The sequence below is a fragment of the Lepidochelys kempii genome, chromosome 3 (assembly GCF_965140285.1).
Source record: "Lepidochelys kempii isolate rLepKem1 chromosome 3, rLepKem1.hap1, whole genome shotgun sequence".
In the NCBI taxonomy this organism is placed as follows: Eukaryota; Metazoa; Chordata; order Testudines; family Cheloniidae; genus Lepidochelys; species Lepidochelys kempii.
In genome coordinates this window covers 167,268,281-167,284,190 of record NC_136382.1, presented here as the reverse complement: position 1 = coordinate 167,284,190, position 15,910 = coordinate 167,268,281, and the positions used below count along the sequence as shown (strand labels likewise).

Here is a 15,910-nt window from a genome sequence, read left to right as displayed (position 1 = left end):
AACCAGAAAAAATGTTCATAATACAAAACAGAGGGATGTCTATTGAGGAATATTTGTCACCAATACAATGCTCCATATCTAATTTACCCACTACAGTTTTTTTATATAGTTGAGGCTGGTTGAGAGATTCCCAGTTTTGTGTTTTAACAAAAAGGTTATCTCTCTTTTTGGCAATGGGCACCTTTCTGACAATCTTGGAAAGGCCAAGGATTTAATGGGAGGTTGAATTAATAAACCTCACCCTCACAGGAGGGTTTAGGCCAATTGGCAGACCTGTAAGGGAAAACCTCTATGGCTAACAGTCTGCAATATTTCACCTTTTGCTAGCAGTAAATTACCAAATTTAATAATATCTAGGTAAGAACCCAGGTAGTTACTGCAAAAGGAAAAACAACTATCTACATATAGACAACAGTCTCTATTAGGATCACACAGAGGAAACATCTCTAAAGATAGCAAAGAGAAAATATAACTAATATACACCAACAGAAGGACTTGGGTATTGTACCTTGCAGCCATGATATCACTCAAATCTGCTTCTTACAGTAACTGAACTTTCAGAAAAAGAAAAGGAGTACTTGTGGCACCTTAGAGACTAACCAATTTATTTGAGCATAAGCTTTCGTGAGCTACAGCTCACTTCATCGGATGCATTCTGTAGCTCACGAAAGCTCATGCTCAAATAAATTGGTTAGTCTCTAAGGTGCCACAAGTACTCCTTTTCTTTTTGCGAATACAGACTAACACGGCTGTTACTCTGAAACCTGAACTTTCAAATTCCCTCTTGCCACATGCAGATTTTTTTGAGACCATATAAGACTCCCAATGGAAAGTTTCATTGGGGTTACCAAGGCAGTGTTAGATGCCATTCTTGGAACTATGGGCCTGCTACTGTTCTGTAGTTATAAGTTTCCAAAGGACCAGCTGTGACCCAGGAACCTCTTAGTGCCAACTGGGAAGTGGCACGGAATCTCCTGAATCTGGTATGTACATTCTAATGCACCAAATCGTGTCATGTAAAGACTCAAATAAAAGCTGGTGTCACAGTGGTCATCAATATCACTGTAAAATGCATGTATGGATGTTGTGTAAGGAGTTATTTATAGGGCCCTCCCAAATTCAGGGTCCATTTTGGTCAATTTCACAGTCAGGATTTTAAAAATAGTAAATTTCAGATTTCAGCTATTTAAATCTGAAATTTCAGGGTGTTGTAGCTGTCAGGATCCTGACCCAAAAAGGAGTTGTGGGGTAGTTGCCAGGTTACTGTAGGAGGTGTTGCAGTACTGCTACCCTTACTTCTGCACCGCTGCAGGTGGCGGTACTGCCTTCAGAGCTGGGAGGCTGGAGAGCAGTGGATGCTGGCCGGGATCCCAGCTCTGAAGGCAGAGCCGCTGCCAGCAGCAGCACAGGACTAAGGATGGCATGGTGTGGCATTGCCACCCTTACTTCTGCGCTGCTGCCTGCAGAGCTGGGCCCTCAGTCAGCAGCTGCCACTCTCCCACCACCCAGCTCTGAAGGCAGCAGCGCAGAAGTAAGGGTGGCATGGTCTGGTATTGCCACCCTTACTTCTGCACTGCTGCTGGTGGGGCACTGCCTTCAGAACTGGGCACTTGGCCAACAGCTGCCGCTCTCTGGCTGCCCAGCTCTGAAGGCAGTACAGAAGGACAGGTGGCAATGCCATACCCCCCCCCAATAACCTTGTGACCACCCCCACCCCCCTGCAACTCTCTTTTGGGTCAGGACCCCCAGTTTGAGAAATGCTAGTCTCACCTGTGAAATCTGTATAGGATAGGGTAAAAGCACACACAAAAGACCAGATTTCATGGGGGAAGACTGGATTTCACAGTCTGTGATGTGTTTTTCATGGCCATTAATTTTGTAGGGCCCTAATTATGTATATACAGTTAAAATTATGTTCTTAATGTCCGTGTCTAGGGCCAGGTCACCAGCAAAGGTGAAAAACAGATGAACAGTTTTTTGTCAGACAAAAAACTGTTCATCTGTCTCTTTACATGTAAATTTAGTATTTGGTCCTGGAGGAATTCTCTGTCAAAAAAATTAAAAATTCTGTGCACAATATTTAAAAATTCTGCATATTTTATTTGTCAAAATAACACAATATAATCACACTGTTTTCAATTATTTTGGTAATTTATTTCAAAATACCTGTTAGCAAGTATGTCTCTAACAATATAGACAACAAAAAAGATTCAGGAAAGATTTTTTTGACAAATAGATTTCTTACTAGGCATATTAATACAGAACTTTGAGTAATAATTCATTTAAACTACAATATAGAAATGTATTTCCTGCTCCCTTCTGAAGCAGTGCAAATGCTTGGGGAAGTCAGATTTAACAGAGGAGCTGAGGGACAGGGAAAGGTTACAAGATTACATGGAAATCTGAGAAACTAATGCAATACGGATTTCAAGTCTGTGTGACCAAAGTCTTCTAGGGAAGACTTTTTACTATATGCAAGGGAAAATGGGCATTTAAATTAATCTGGAATCCATTCCTTGAATCCCTGGAGAAAAAAGACTGCATAATATATCCCAAGTCAATCTGTATAATACATCCAAATTTGTATCCCTTGCCTTTGTACTCTTTGCACCAGTAGTATACTCCATGCTATGAGACTCCACTCCCCCGCCTGCCTCTGCCTGCAGTTCAAAGGTTACTTTTGTCTGTACTCCTTTTCCTCACCAGTAGGGTAGACAATGTTCCAAGCATGAAAGTTTAACCCCAAAGTTAACTGTGGCCAGCTAATATGTTCTTAAACATGATATGCACCTTGTCCACAATAAGAGCAAAACCTGGTGCACTGTAGATGCTAAAGCTTGAGTGCTGGTAACACTACCATTCTGCAATGTGGGCACAGGGTGATGAGGTAGGGGTGGTTTTAAAACATACCTTAACATGTTTACATGTTTTCATTAACATGTTTTTAAACACCACTTAGCACCTAGCATAGTCAAAGACAGTCATATCTAAAGCATGTTAGCTGGGTATGGTTAACCTTAAACTCTCCTCCCTCCCCAGGATTAACAAAGTCAGTTAGCTGAGCTTTGTTATACATCAGAACTGTGCCTATATTAGGAAAACGGGTTTGTGTTTTAATACACATTCAAAAATGAGACTAGTCTTAGTCCAGACAGGACCTAGTTGTTAAGGCATTAACTCACATTTAATTAGAATGTTTCTGAACATTTAAATCATGCCTGCACTCTATTTGTTTTTAAAGCTCGGGTTCACTGCTAATTAACTCAAGATAAACCGACCTCTAATGAAGACAAATCCTAAAATGCCCCTGGTTTTCCCATGGTAGAAAAAACTGTCTCCCTTTGCCCACCTGTAAAATGCTTATCTCACATCCGCCCTCCAGAATGTTTAACTAGCCGATACTTGTCAGGTGCGGTGCTTTGGATGCAAGATGCTATGGAAAGAAAGTACTAAAACCATTGCATGCATCCGACGAAGTGGGTATTCATCCACGAAAGTTTATGCTCCAATACGCCTCAGTCTATAGGGTGCCCCAGGATTCTTTGCCTACTAAAACCATTGTTCACCGACCCAGTAGCTACAAGCTTCAGCGCCGCCGCAGCTGCTTCGTGGTGCCCAGGCCCTGGGAACACGGCCTCGCTCTCGGAGCCGGCGATCCGGTGCCAGGCGCCGCAGCAGCTGCACAAGGCGAAGCCACGTTTGTGGTTTTAAAGCTGTCTAAGCAGCGGGGCTGCTGCCGCTGTCCCCGCCGGTGGGTTGAAGGCCGCTGGCTCGGGGCAGTGCGGGCGGCTGGCTGAAACGGAGCAGCACGCTCTGTCCCCACAGGTCACAGATCCGGCCTTGCAGCCCAGCCTCCCTGGCTGTGTGCACGGCTCGGGCGGCTCCGGATTGGGGTTCGGGGGGTGGGTGGGGCGCGCCTGGTCTCCGGCAGCCTCCCCGGGGAGAAGGGAGGGGAGTTTCTCGGAGCTGCTTCCGCCTCCAGCTGAGGCCTGACCCGGGAGTGGATCGCAGCGGCTCTGAGCGGCGGGGCCAGCATGAGCTGCCCCCGGGAGCTAGCGGGGGAGCTGGCCCGGTTCTACACGGTCACCGAGCCCCAGCGCCACCCCCGGGGATACACCGTGTATAAGGTCACCGCTCGGGTGAGTCCGGGGCGGCGGGGACCTGGACAGCTCCGCTCTTAGCGGGTCGCTCCCCAAGGGCCGGGAGCAGGGGGGGCTTAAAGCAACCCCCTCCCCCCCAGCCCCCGACCTGCCTCTGTGAATGGGGGGCAGAGAGCATCCCTTCCCCCCCCTCCCTAGTCCCGGACATGCCACTGTGAATGCGGGGCGGGGGGCAGAGAGCATCTCTCCCACCCCCAATCCCCGACCTGTCCCTGTGAATGGGGGTGGGGGACAGAGAGCATCCCTCCCTGCCCCCCCACCACCACCTGCCCCTGTGAATGGGGGCAGGCAGAGAGCGTCCTTCCCTCCCCCCAGTCCTTGACCTGCCCGTGAATGGGGGCAGGCAGAGAACATCCCTTCCTCCTCCTGCCCCCCCAGTCTTGGACATGCCACTGTGAATGGGAGGGGGGCAGAGAGCATTCTTTCCTGCCCCTCTGAAGGGGGGGGGGTCAGAGAGCATCTCTCCCTCCCTCCATCCCCGACCTGCCCCTGTGAATGGCAGCAGGCGGAGAGCAGCCGTCCTCCCCAATCTTCCCCTCTGAAGGGGGGGGGGGTGAGGATAGAGAGCATTCCTCCTTCCCTCCCCACCAGTCCCGGACATGCCACTGAATGGAGAGGAGGGCAGAGAGCATCCCTCCCCGCTCCCTGCCAATCCCGGACCTGCTTCTGGGAATGTGGCCCCAGGCAGAAAGTATCCACCCCATCACAGAGCTTCTCCCAACAGAGGGCCCAGATGAAGCTTCTCAGACCTGCCCTCGTGCATGGAAGTGTGTGGGTGGCTAGAGCAGAGATCATCCCTATTCCTTACCCTAGACTTGCATCTATGGGGGGCTTATCAAAGAGCATATCCACCTCATCACCTCCTGCCTCCCACCTGTTCCCTAATGAGAGGAGGATGAGAAAGAGAACATCTTCCCTTCACCTCACCCATCTACCCCAAATGTGGGACAGGTTCTGAGCATCCCCAGCATGCCTGTCCAGCTTCATTCAGATCTGCCGCGAGTCTCACATGTGATGGGGATAGATGGGTGAGGAGAGGAGGTGGGAGGAAGGAATGAATGAGACTTCTTCATAAGGGAGTCTGCTTTACAGTATCTCTTTGTCCGTCAGGGGATTGGAAGAAGATGATTTCGACATGTCAGTGAGACATTTAAAATTAGATGCTTGCTGTAACTCGGCCTGTACTGTCTCCCCTTTGCTGTATACTCATCTTAATTTTTTCATAAGTATTAACTCAAGGAGTTGAGTCCACTTCAGTAATATTCCACCCATGCAGATTATCCCAACAGTTAAAGAGCAATCGTAACCCTGACACTAGGGAATGCCCTATCCAGCCTAAAGCACATTGCCTCATGCTCTTCTGGTTTTACCAGGCCACTAGCTACCCAGACCTGCTGTGTCTCAAGCTCTGGTACTTTGAATGAAGGTGGTTTTTATTTTATTTAAAAAAATTAAAAAAGCAAGCTTGGTCCACTGAGGGTCAGACTTCAGCAGGTGTCATCAAAATGAGTCTTCAAATGAGGGCCCCTGCCACTTCCAAATGAATGAGAGACTGCAGGTCTGCTTAACGTTTCCTCAGTAGCACTTGAAGGTGATTGTTTTATTTTGAATTTCTCTATCCTGTAATTTAAAAAAAAAAATAAAGCTAGAGGGGAGACTGTGTTTGGATAAATGTCTCCAAAGTGCATGTTACACAAGACCAGTGCTTAATTTATAATGAAAGAGGTGCTGGGACTCAAGCAATTTTTATTTTACTTTAATAACTGAGCTGCAAAGCCCAGAGGTGCTGGGGCTATGAACTGCCTAGCTCAGAGGTGCTAAGCCCTGGGACAAATTAAGCACAGCACAAGACCAAATGTGCTGGAGTTGCGAAAAGCCTTAAATACCTTCATAAGTGTTCCTTGGACTTGCCCTAACCTGACAGACTGGTAACCTGAACGTTTGGACTCTAGTGTATATGCAGTAATTCTTGATTTTGCGTGTTTCTTAGTTGTGCATCATCGGTCAGAAGCTATGAGACAGTGTTGGTTTCTATTGTTGAGTTTCTGACTTACACAGGTGTTCTGATAGCATCTTAAGTCTGGTAATGTAATGCTGCTTAGTGACAGAAAATAGTTGTTCTGTCTGATGGAACTGTTAATACTGTCCTAGAAATTGTTAGCTGCCTTAAAACTGCAATAGTGGACCAGTCCAGAAGTCCATCTAACACAGGATCCTGTATCTCACAGTGGCCAGAATCACAGTTCTGAGGAAGATGCAAGAAGCTCTGTAATGGACAGATAGGGGGTAAGAGTGGGATCCACAAAGGGTCTTAGGCGTTGCAAAGTGAGTGGCATGGCACCTAACTTTTAGGTGCCGAGAAAATCACAGGAACAACACTATGACCCACAAAGCCTCAGTTAGGCATCTAGGCTCCTGTACACTGGGGAGAGAGAGAGAGGTGCCTTAGAATGGGATCCAGAAAGCCAGCGTGCTAGGCGGTGAGCTGCCTAAACTAGCCAGTGGGAGATGCCAACGAGAGGGGTATGTCCCAATCCCTGTCCCCTCCCAGGGATAGGCACCTAAGTCCAGGCTACAGGGAAGTGCCTCTCACAGCATAATGCTTCATGAATGGAAACCCCTCTCTGGGAGTCAGATGACTTAGGCAATAAGGCATTTCTTGTCAGAATGAGTTAGACTCCTGTCTTGCTCTACACAAAATGGCTAGAGGAGGCGGTGCCCACCTTGTAACTTAGCCCAGTTCAAGCACTCAGCTGGGATGGGGAAGACACAGGCTCAATTCCGTCCTCTCTGACAAAGAGGGAGACAGGATTTGAACAGCGCTCTCCGACTTCTCAGGACACTGTTCTAATCACTTAGCTATGACATATTCTGAAGTGGGGCTCCTTCAATCTCTCCTGTTGAAGCTAATCCACTGTGGATAAATAATGAAGAGCGACTGGAGCAGGGGGACTGTACCCTGGGTCTTCCATCTCCCGGGTGAGTGTCCTAAACACTGGACTACATAGTCATTTTCTCTCTCTCTCTCTGGCTAATGACTGTTTAGTCACTGAGGAGTATAAGTGGAACTAATTACAGAGCAAGGTATTACTCAGTCTGAGTAACGCCGCAGAATCTGGCCCTTGTAAGAGGGGAGGATGGCCTTGCGTTGGAAGAAAAAACTGGAAATTAGGAGACCTGGTTTCTGTTCCTAGTTTTGCCAAAGGCTTCTTGGGTTCCCTTGGGTAAGCCTCTTACCTTCTTTGTACCTCCACCTTCTTTTTTCACAAATGGGAATAATGCTGCATAGCAGTGAGTGGGAGGGACTTGTGAGTTCAGTTAATTAATTTTGAGATCATTGGATAGGAAGTGGTATAGAAATGCAAACTTTTATTGAAGTGACGTGTCCTTTTGCAATCACTGTTGCTGTAAATTTTCTGCCTGTGCGAGCTGTCCATATTTGCACATATCCTATCTTTATATAAGGAAGAGGATCTAGAAAGTTATCTGTGTAGAATGTAGATATATAAATAAACATAGCTCTCAGGCTGTTTGTCTCCGTGTCAGTTTTCTGCATTAACTGTAAGACCATAGACTACTTGAATAATATTTTGTTCTAGATATGATATATTATTCCATCATAGGGTAATGTAAGATGTTTAAACACTAATTAAAGTGCAATAAAAACATGGTGTTTTTTTATTGAGAAAAAACACTTTTTCCCCTGTAGGTTCAGTGCTAGAGAAGCTTGTCATGGGACAGAGGCAAGGAAGATAAGGCATTTAGTTTTTCCACATATCATCCTGATTAACTCAGTTCACAGGCTTAATCCAAGAGGTCAATATAGTGGCTTAATTTCATTGGTGGAACTGAAAGCAATGCCCCTTTAGTCAGGACAGTAGAACACAGTCTTGTATTTATCTTAATTCTAATTCTTCACTAATTTTTGTATTCTGCTTGACTTATATTAATTTGAAATACAGCATCACACAGCTGTAGTACATGTGCTGAATTCTCCAAATCGGAATGAAAGTTGTATATAAGTCAGGGGGAATGTCAACATTTTCTCAGGTCTCTGAAGTTGCAGGTTCTCAGCTTCTACTCCAAGTGACACATGGCAGTTCACACAAATTGCTGGTGGACAGAGTAATTCAGATTTTTCTTAATTTAAAATCCCCAAATATTAGTTCTTTAAAGTATTTTAACCTTATAGCCCAGAGGTGATAAAATACTATTCATTGTGCCCAAACGTGCTTGGGATTTCACAAACACAGAAATGTTCAGAGCTCTTGCCTCCTAAAGGCTTATGCTCTAATCGGACATGTAATAATAACTGGGCTGGGGGTAAAAACGTGGGACAGTGGAGAATATTAAAAGAAGCTGTTCAAAACTATGTAACAATATTTTGTTTAAGGCAGTTGTCTGACCCCCACCACTTTTTGTTTTCTCCCTCCCATCCATGCAGTTGGCTGGCTCCATGGTTGATATGACATCACTACCACAGTGCTTGCTGGGGCTGTGTCACTCATACCGTGAACTGGTGATCTGCAGCTTTGGGTGACTGCATGGAAAAAAGTAAGGCTGACCTGCCCAGTGTACTGAATACCCCTCTTATGCTAGCTATTTCGGGTATTCAGCACATTCTACTAGAGATCTCTGATTTCTTTTGATTCTGTACTTGTGGATCATCTGTAAAACTGGTTTAATAGGTTAAGAGAACTTTACTGTCAAATATAAAATACCATTTTAATATTCGTGAGTAGGAGAGTTGCATGTTGAAAGTGTCCTGAACATCTAAACCAAATGCACAGGTCTCATTGGAGACTTTTCTGAATGCTAAGCTGAACTAACTTTGGGAAATTTTTCTTAAGGTCTGTTCTTAGGAGATGATTTTAAAAGAAAGCCAGCTTTAACAGTGTGGAAGCCCTGAAAACATTCCTTTTATATTTTTAGCAAGGCTGGCACAATGTGGAAACTGTATGTAAGATGTGAATTCTACATAATATATTTAAACTTTTGTACTGTGAAAGACATTACATACATCTGCGAAGTTAGGCCTAGTTTACATTGGGGGGAGGGTGAGGGGATCGATCGAAGTTACGCAACTTCAGCTACATGAATAACGTAGCTGAAGTGGGCGTACTTAGATCTACTTACCGCGGTGTCTTCACTGTGGTAAGTCAATGGTTGACGCTCCCCATCAACTCCGCCTGCGCCTCTCGCTCCGGTGGAGTACCGGAGTCTATGAGAGAGTGCTCGGCAGTCGATTTATTGCATCTAGACTAGACGCGATAAATCGGACCCCTCCCTCCCCTGGATTGATTGCAGCCCGCCAATCCAGCGGGTAGTGTAGACAAGCCCTTAGAGAAGCATTACAGGTCCTGTATTCATTTCCAACAATTGAATTCAAGAAAAGATATGAAAGGATTAAAAAAAAAAAAAAAAGAGGCACCACAAGAGTATAGTATCCAGTGTAGAATTAAGAGAGATTTTAAAAATTAGTTTCTTATTAAAAAAGTCTGCTATTTATTGATGCTGAATGTTTACAGAGCAGACAAAAACATAGGATATTCTGACCATCTTGTTAAGTAACAAAGGGAGATTCCTATGGTCCTGTTTTATGATTGTTGTTTCCAGAACGTACAGTATTAGTTATGTATTCATCAGTTTGTATATGCAGGTGTGCTATCTATTGATAGCCTATTGATTATTGTGGATGAAAGCTGCTTTCATTAAGGATTTACAAACGATGCTGGTTGCATCATTCCATGCTGAGATTTTTCTGTGCAACTTTTTATCTTCCTAGAGCTTGAGATTTATGGGGTTGTTAACCCATATTCCCTCATGCCAACTATCTGAATTGATGATAGGATCGGTAAAAGTGAAAGAACTCTGTAGAGGTCTCTGGCCTGTGTTGACTTTTATGAAAAGGCTATGGAGAACAAATTAGTCCAGCATATAAATAAATAATTACTGTACAGTGACTTGCAGATGGAATTGGGCAATAGGTATGGAAGACGATGTAATCTGTAGAAGAAGGGACTGTGAAACATATGGGTCCTATTCCTGACTCTCACTAGCTTGTTGTATAATCACTCATTGCTCTAGGTCTCCCTTTACCCATTTGAGTAACTTATTTACTGTAACCTCACAAAACTGTTGTAGGCTTTACTGAAAGGTGAACTGCAAAATAAAAAAGTTTATGCCATTTACTGCTTCTTTTGTGATGTGTAAAGATTGTTTAAGTTGCCATCACGCACCCCTCCACATGGTTTGCCTATGAAGTGTTCTAAAATTCTCACCAGGGAGAGAGTATAAACTCTTTACTGAACTAGCTATGTGGACTCTGCTATAGACCGAAACAAACATGAAAGTAGAGTGAAAGGAAAAGAACAGCTGAAACATAACTGCAGTAAAGAGGCAAATAGGCCTTCAGACTAATCACAGCAAGGGAAAAGGTGTGTAAGGTTTTGTCAATTGTCGGCTAAACTGGCACAGGAGAGTTTTAAGGTGCAATTTGAAAGAAGTGACTCAGTGTTTGGGAAGAAGAGTGTTTCAGGTTGATGGGGTAGAATAATGGAAAAATAACCCCGTTCTCCTCAGTCTAGTCCCCTCCAAAAACCAAATGGAGGATGAATGGGAACACTACAGTGAGGTTGGGCAGTAGGCTGAAGTTAGGGAAGCATGGAGGAATAAGTCACAGAGATCCTTGAAAACCATAAGGAAGATTTAGAAGAGTAAATCTAATAAAACTTGGGGTGGAGGGCTGGGAGATGAGAACAGTCTGGCTGCAGCACCGCGGATCCTCCAAGTAGCTTAGAGGAGAAGTTTTCAGGTGGCCTATGGTCTGGAGCTCTCCTGGGTAGTGTACTTTACCGCTGAGACAGAAACAACACTGCAGTTCAGGGCTTTCTTACACACAAGCAAACCAAACGAAGGCTGGTTTAATTCACACCTTTAATTATCTTAGTGCATGTCAGTGTATGGACAGTGTTATTTCGAATGAAACTGTCCATATGCTGACTTATGGCGTGAATTAAAGCTGACTTAGTTTAGTTTGCATGTGTGTAGACAAGCCTTCAGTCTTTGAGCAATGGACTTGATTGCTATTTGTAAATCTAATGCAGAACTCAGGCATTCTAGAGGCTCTCTTGACCAATATAATATATATTTCTTTTTTAAAAACACCAAAATCATATTTGCCCGGTGCTGCCATACCTGTCAGTCTTTGTCAGGTATTTCTTTGGGGTAAAGTCAGTGTGATCAAATGTGCAGAAAACACCAACATGTGACAGGTAGCAAATATGCACGAGGACAAAATCAAAATGAAAAGTGATCTGTAGAGAACTGAGCTGTGGGTAGCATGGGGAGATTTTGTCCTAAAAGATACAAAACCCACCCAGGCTGAGGTTGTGTGCAATCTGGATTTCAAAAATGGCTTAGTTACAGCTACCCATATCTATTACATTAATGTTACTTTCCTCTCGTGTTTCTAATAACAATTTCTTCAGGAAAGAATTGGAAGAATGGATGGGAAGATGGTCCATATGTGCCCCAGTTCTGAGTGTTCCCTAATAAGAAACTTGCTTGGGGATGTAGCCCTTAGAAGAAGGCATAAGTTATCTATTTTGTAATTTATTTGCTAGTTTCTAACATACCAGTTAGCTTTGTTACTAAATACTTAATCTTTTGTTCTATTTCTTATTTTGATAGGTTGAACTTCACTTAACTAACTTAAATCTGCTGAATGCAAATTGAAAAAGATATGCACCTTCTGTGTGGTTTCTTTTTATCAGCAACAGATCACAGTATATTCCTCTTTTAACTCTGCAGACTGAAATTCAGACACTGATCAGGTTTTTGTTTTGTTTTACAGGTTGTTTCAAGAAGAAATCCAGAAGAAGTCCAGGAGGTAACACATTTACATTTGTGAAAATGCTTCAGTTCATGTTCTCATTACTAACTTTTGAAGTATCTTTTACTTAATTTAGTATTTCCTGTGCGTTTTGTCAAAGAAATGAAGAAAACCTTTTTTGTGTCCATCTGTGTTTTTTGTCTTAATAATTCAAAACCAAATAGCTAAGGTAGCCTATTGCAACTTTGCCATCAGTGATGAGTGTTGGGGATGGGGTGGGGTGGGGAAATTATGAATCATGACTTCAAACAAAATTTTTGAGGAGTAAAGTGTCTTTTTATGACAAAACTTCTTTGATAACTTTTTAGCTCCTGTTTCATGGCTGAAATTGGAAATGGAGCTTTACTTTAACCCTTACTGGTAAAATTAGATAAGTTCACCATCAGAGTCTAGGTGTCCGCTGTAAGTGTTCTTTTTCCCTCTTTACCTAATACGTCACTGAAAAGCCTACATTAGTGCTGCCTGTCTGTTAGGTGAACAGAGTAAACTGAAGAGGATGAGGGTGATAAAGAGAGAGAGGGTAGATTTTAATTCTTTCTTACTGTAGGGTGCTCTCGGGCTTCTTAAGAAGTAGCCTGTTATACAATAATAAAAACTAGGGCTGTCAAGCGATTAAAAAAATTGATCGTGCAATTAATCGTGCTGTTAAACAACAATAGAATACCATTTATTTAAATATTTTTGGATGTTTTCTATATTTTCAAATACACTGATTTCAGTTACAACACAGAATATAAAGTGTACAATGCTCACTTTATATTTATTATATTTGCACTGTAAAAAACAAAATAGTATTTTTCAGTTCATCTCATACAAATACTGTAGTGCAATCTCTTTATCATGAAAGTTGAACTTACAAATGTAGAATTATGTACAAAAAGTAACTGCATTCAAAATTAAAGCATTGTAAAACTTTAGAGCCTACATGTCTACTCAGTCCTACTTCAGCCAATCACTCAGACAAGCAAGTTTAGTTACAATTTGCAGGAGATAAAGCTGCCTGCTTCTTGTTGACAATGTTCCCTGAAAGTGAGAACAGACATTCATTCGCATGGCACTGTTGTAGCTGGCGTCGCAAGATATTTACGTGCCAGATGCACTAAAGATACATAAGTCCCTTGATGCTTCAACCACCATTCCAGGGGACATGCGTCCTGCTGATGACAGGTTCTGCTTGATAACAATCCAAAACAGTGAGGACCAACGCATATTCATTTTCATCATCTGAGTCAGATGCCACCTGCAGAATGTTGATTTTCTTTTTTGGTGGTTCGGGTTCTGTAGTTTCTGCATCAGAGTGTTGCTCTTCTAAGACTTCTGAAAGCATGCTCCACACCTCATCCCTCTCAGATTTTGGACGGCACTTCAGATTCTTAAACCTTGGGTCGAGTGCTGTACCTATCTTTAGAAATCTTACATTGGTATCTTCTTTGCCTTTTATCAGATCTGTAGCAAAAGTGTTCTTAAAATGAACAACATGTGCTGAGTCATCGTCCGAGACTACTATAACATGAAATATATGGCAGAATGTGGGTAAAACAGAGCTGGAGACCTACAATTCTCCCCCCAAGAACTTCAGTCACAAATTTAATTAACACATTATTTTTTTAACGAGCATCAGCATGGAAGCATGTCCTCTGGAACGGTGTTCAAAGCATGAAGGAACATACAATTGTTTAGCATATCTGTCACATAAATCCCTTGCAATGCTGGCTATAAAAGTCCCATGCGAATGCCTGTTCTCACTTTATGGTGACATTGTAAATAAGATGTGGGCAACATTATCTCCCATAAATGTAAACAAACTTGTTTGTGTTAGCAATTGGCTGAACATGAAGTAGGACTGAGTGGACTTGTAGGCTCTAAAGTTTTACAATGTTTTGTTCTTGAGTGCAGTTATCTAACAAAAAAAAAAAAGTAAGTTGCATTTTCACAATAAAGAGATTTCACTACAGTACTTGTATGAGGTGAATTGAAAAATACTATTTCGTTTATAATTTTACAGTGCAAATATTTGTAATAAAAATAATATAAAGTGAGCACTGTACACTTTATATTCTGTGTTGTAATTGAAATCAATATATTTGAAAATATATTAAATATCTTTGGATGTTTTTCTACATTTCAATTGGTATTCTGTTGTTTAACAGTGTGATTAAAACCGCAATTAATTGCGATTAATTTTTTTTAGTTAATCGCATGAGTTAACTGCGATTAATTGACATCTCTAGTTTACATTCCTGCTTTTTCGCGAAAAGCCAGTTGCCAGTTGTTGTGGAACTTCATACAGTATAAGTTCTTATGCACTCTCTGGATTTTGTGTGTAGTTTTTTACTTGATTTCTCTCCTACGTTTTTAATAGGAAGTCTTCCTGAATTTGAGCTCTGGCTGAAGTTTTTCTTCAGGAGTCCTACTTTTGTTGTTGACTATCTTAAAAATAGTCTATCCAAAATTTAGTAAATAGGTGGCTCCTGAGTAGATCTTAATTTTCAGATGCTTGAGTTAGGATCACTTTTAGCTATTATTCATGTTATAACTGAACATTTAAGCACAGTGCACACAATCCTGTCTAGTGGCCAGGTATGCACCCAACCTCCATCAGGAGCTTTTATATCAGATTTTTATCCCACAACAGAGAAAGATTTATGTACAGTCACTGAAGGACTATCAGCAGCTGCTCTTCCATCCTCTCCCCCTAATAGGGTCTATGCTTATCACCATTAATCATTTTAAAAACCCTAGAAAATAAATACATCTACTTAGTTGTGAAGCAGTTAGGCATGTTGTACATGTAGCACCCTTGACACAAACCCAGAAAAGTTGAGCCACTTTACAATACGTATTTCCTCCACTCACAACATTAACATTGCTACAACTACTGCTATTCATGGGCCATCCACCGCAGCCTTCAGTCTGCTTCCCTCTCTTTGCAGCCTTCCATCTCCCCTTTTAACAGCCCTTCTGGACGTAACCCTTTACCAAATTACCGTCTCCCATCACAACCAACTTCTACATCAAGCACCCCCAACTACTACTGTGGGGAGAGGGAAGGGAGATAATCAGGTAAAGCCGTGTGTGCAGAAGGAGTAAAGGGGTAATGATAACTGTGTGTGTCCAGCCCAGGGTGGAGAAACCATTGTTTATTGTGGAAGGAAGGTGTGTAAAACAGTTACTAGTGCTCCAATTATTCTAACCATGACAAACAGCCTATCACATCAGAACAGTGTAGCCTTTGCAGAATTGGATTAATTTTTTATACAATTTCAACAGATAATATCACTACTTAAGCATTTTTTCTATTTTTAAAATTGCAGAAATTATGGGGGAGTGTCAACAATTATTTAATGACAGCAGACAGAGACTCAAAATTTAAAGCTTTTATAAACCGTGAAAACACAAGTGGTCAACATCACATGTCCGAATATACAAAGTAAATATCCTTAAATCCAATCATACCTGTTTTTGCTGTTCATTTTTTAGTCCATTTGTAACCAGGTTAATTCAGAAGTTTGGATCACTGGATTTTGACTCTACAGTTTCAAACAGCATTTTCCTTACTTTTCCTACCTGTAAATTTTGATGATTATTGGTGGAAATATTTTTTTCATCTGTTTGTGTGTGGTTTGTGAAATTGTTTACTGACATTTACCTTTAAAAATTGAATTCTTCCAAGCCTAACTATAACAACTAACAATATATTCACACTCTCACCAGACAAATACCCTTTACTGCATTTCTTTAGTCCTCAGATTGCAGTTTGTCATCCTCCCTCCGAACCAGATTCCTCTCCATGATCATGGACTTTTCATTCTCTTGAGCAGTTTTATGTGGTGGTTCTGGGATTATCTATAAAACA

The 15,910-nt window shown here is 42.3% G+C and overlaps 1 protein-coding gene across 1 annotated transcript in view; it reads left to right on the top strand.

The window, feature by feature from the left end:
* Positions 1-3,933: 3,933 nt before the first annotated feature.
* The window catches only part of RPS6KC1 (ribosomal protein S6 kinase C1), a 107,412-nt gene continuing 95,435 nt past the window's right edge, over positions 3,934-15,910 (top strand). Inside the window, exons 1-2 of the mRNA XM_073338924.2 lie at positions 3,934-4,139; positions 12,016-12,051. Of these exons, the coding sequence (XP_073195025.1) occupies positions 4,035-4,139; positions 12,016-12,051 (141 nt within the window). The 5' untranslated portion in view covers positions 3,934-4,034. The remainder of the gene's footprint in view (positions 4,140-12,015; positions 12,052-15,910) is intronic.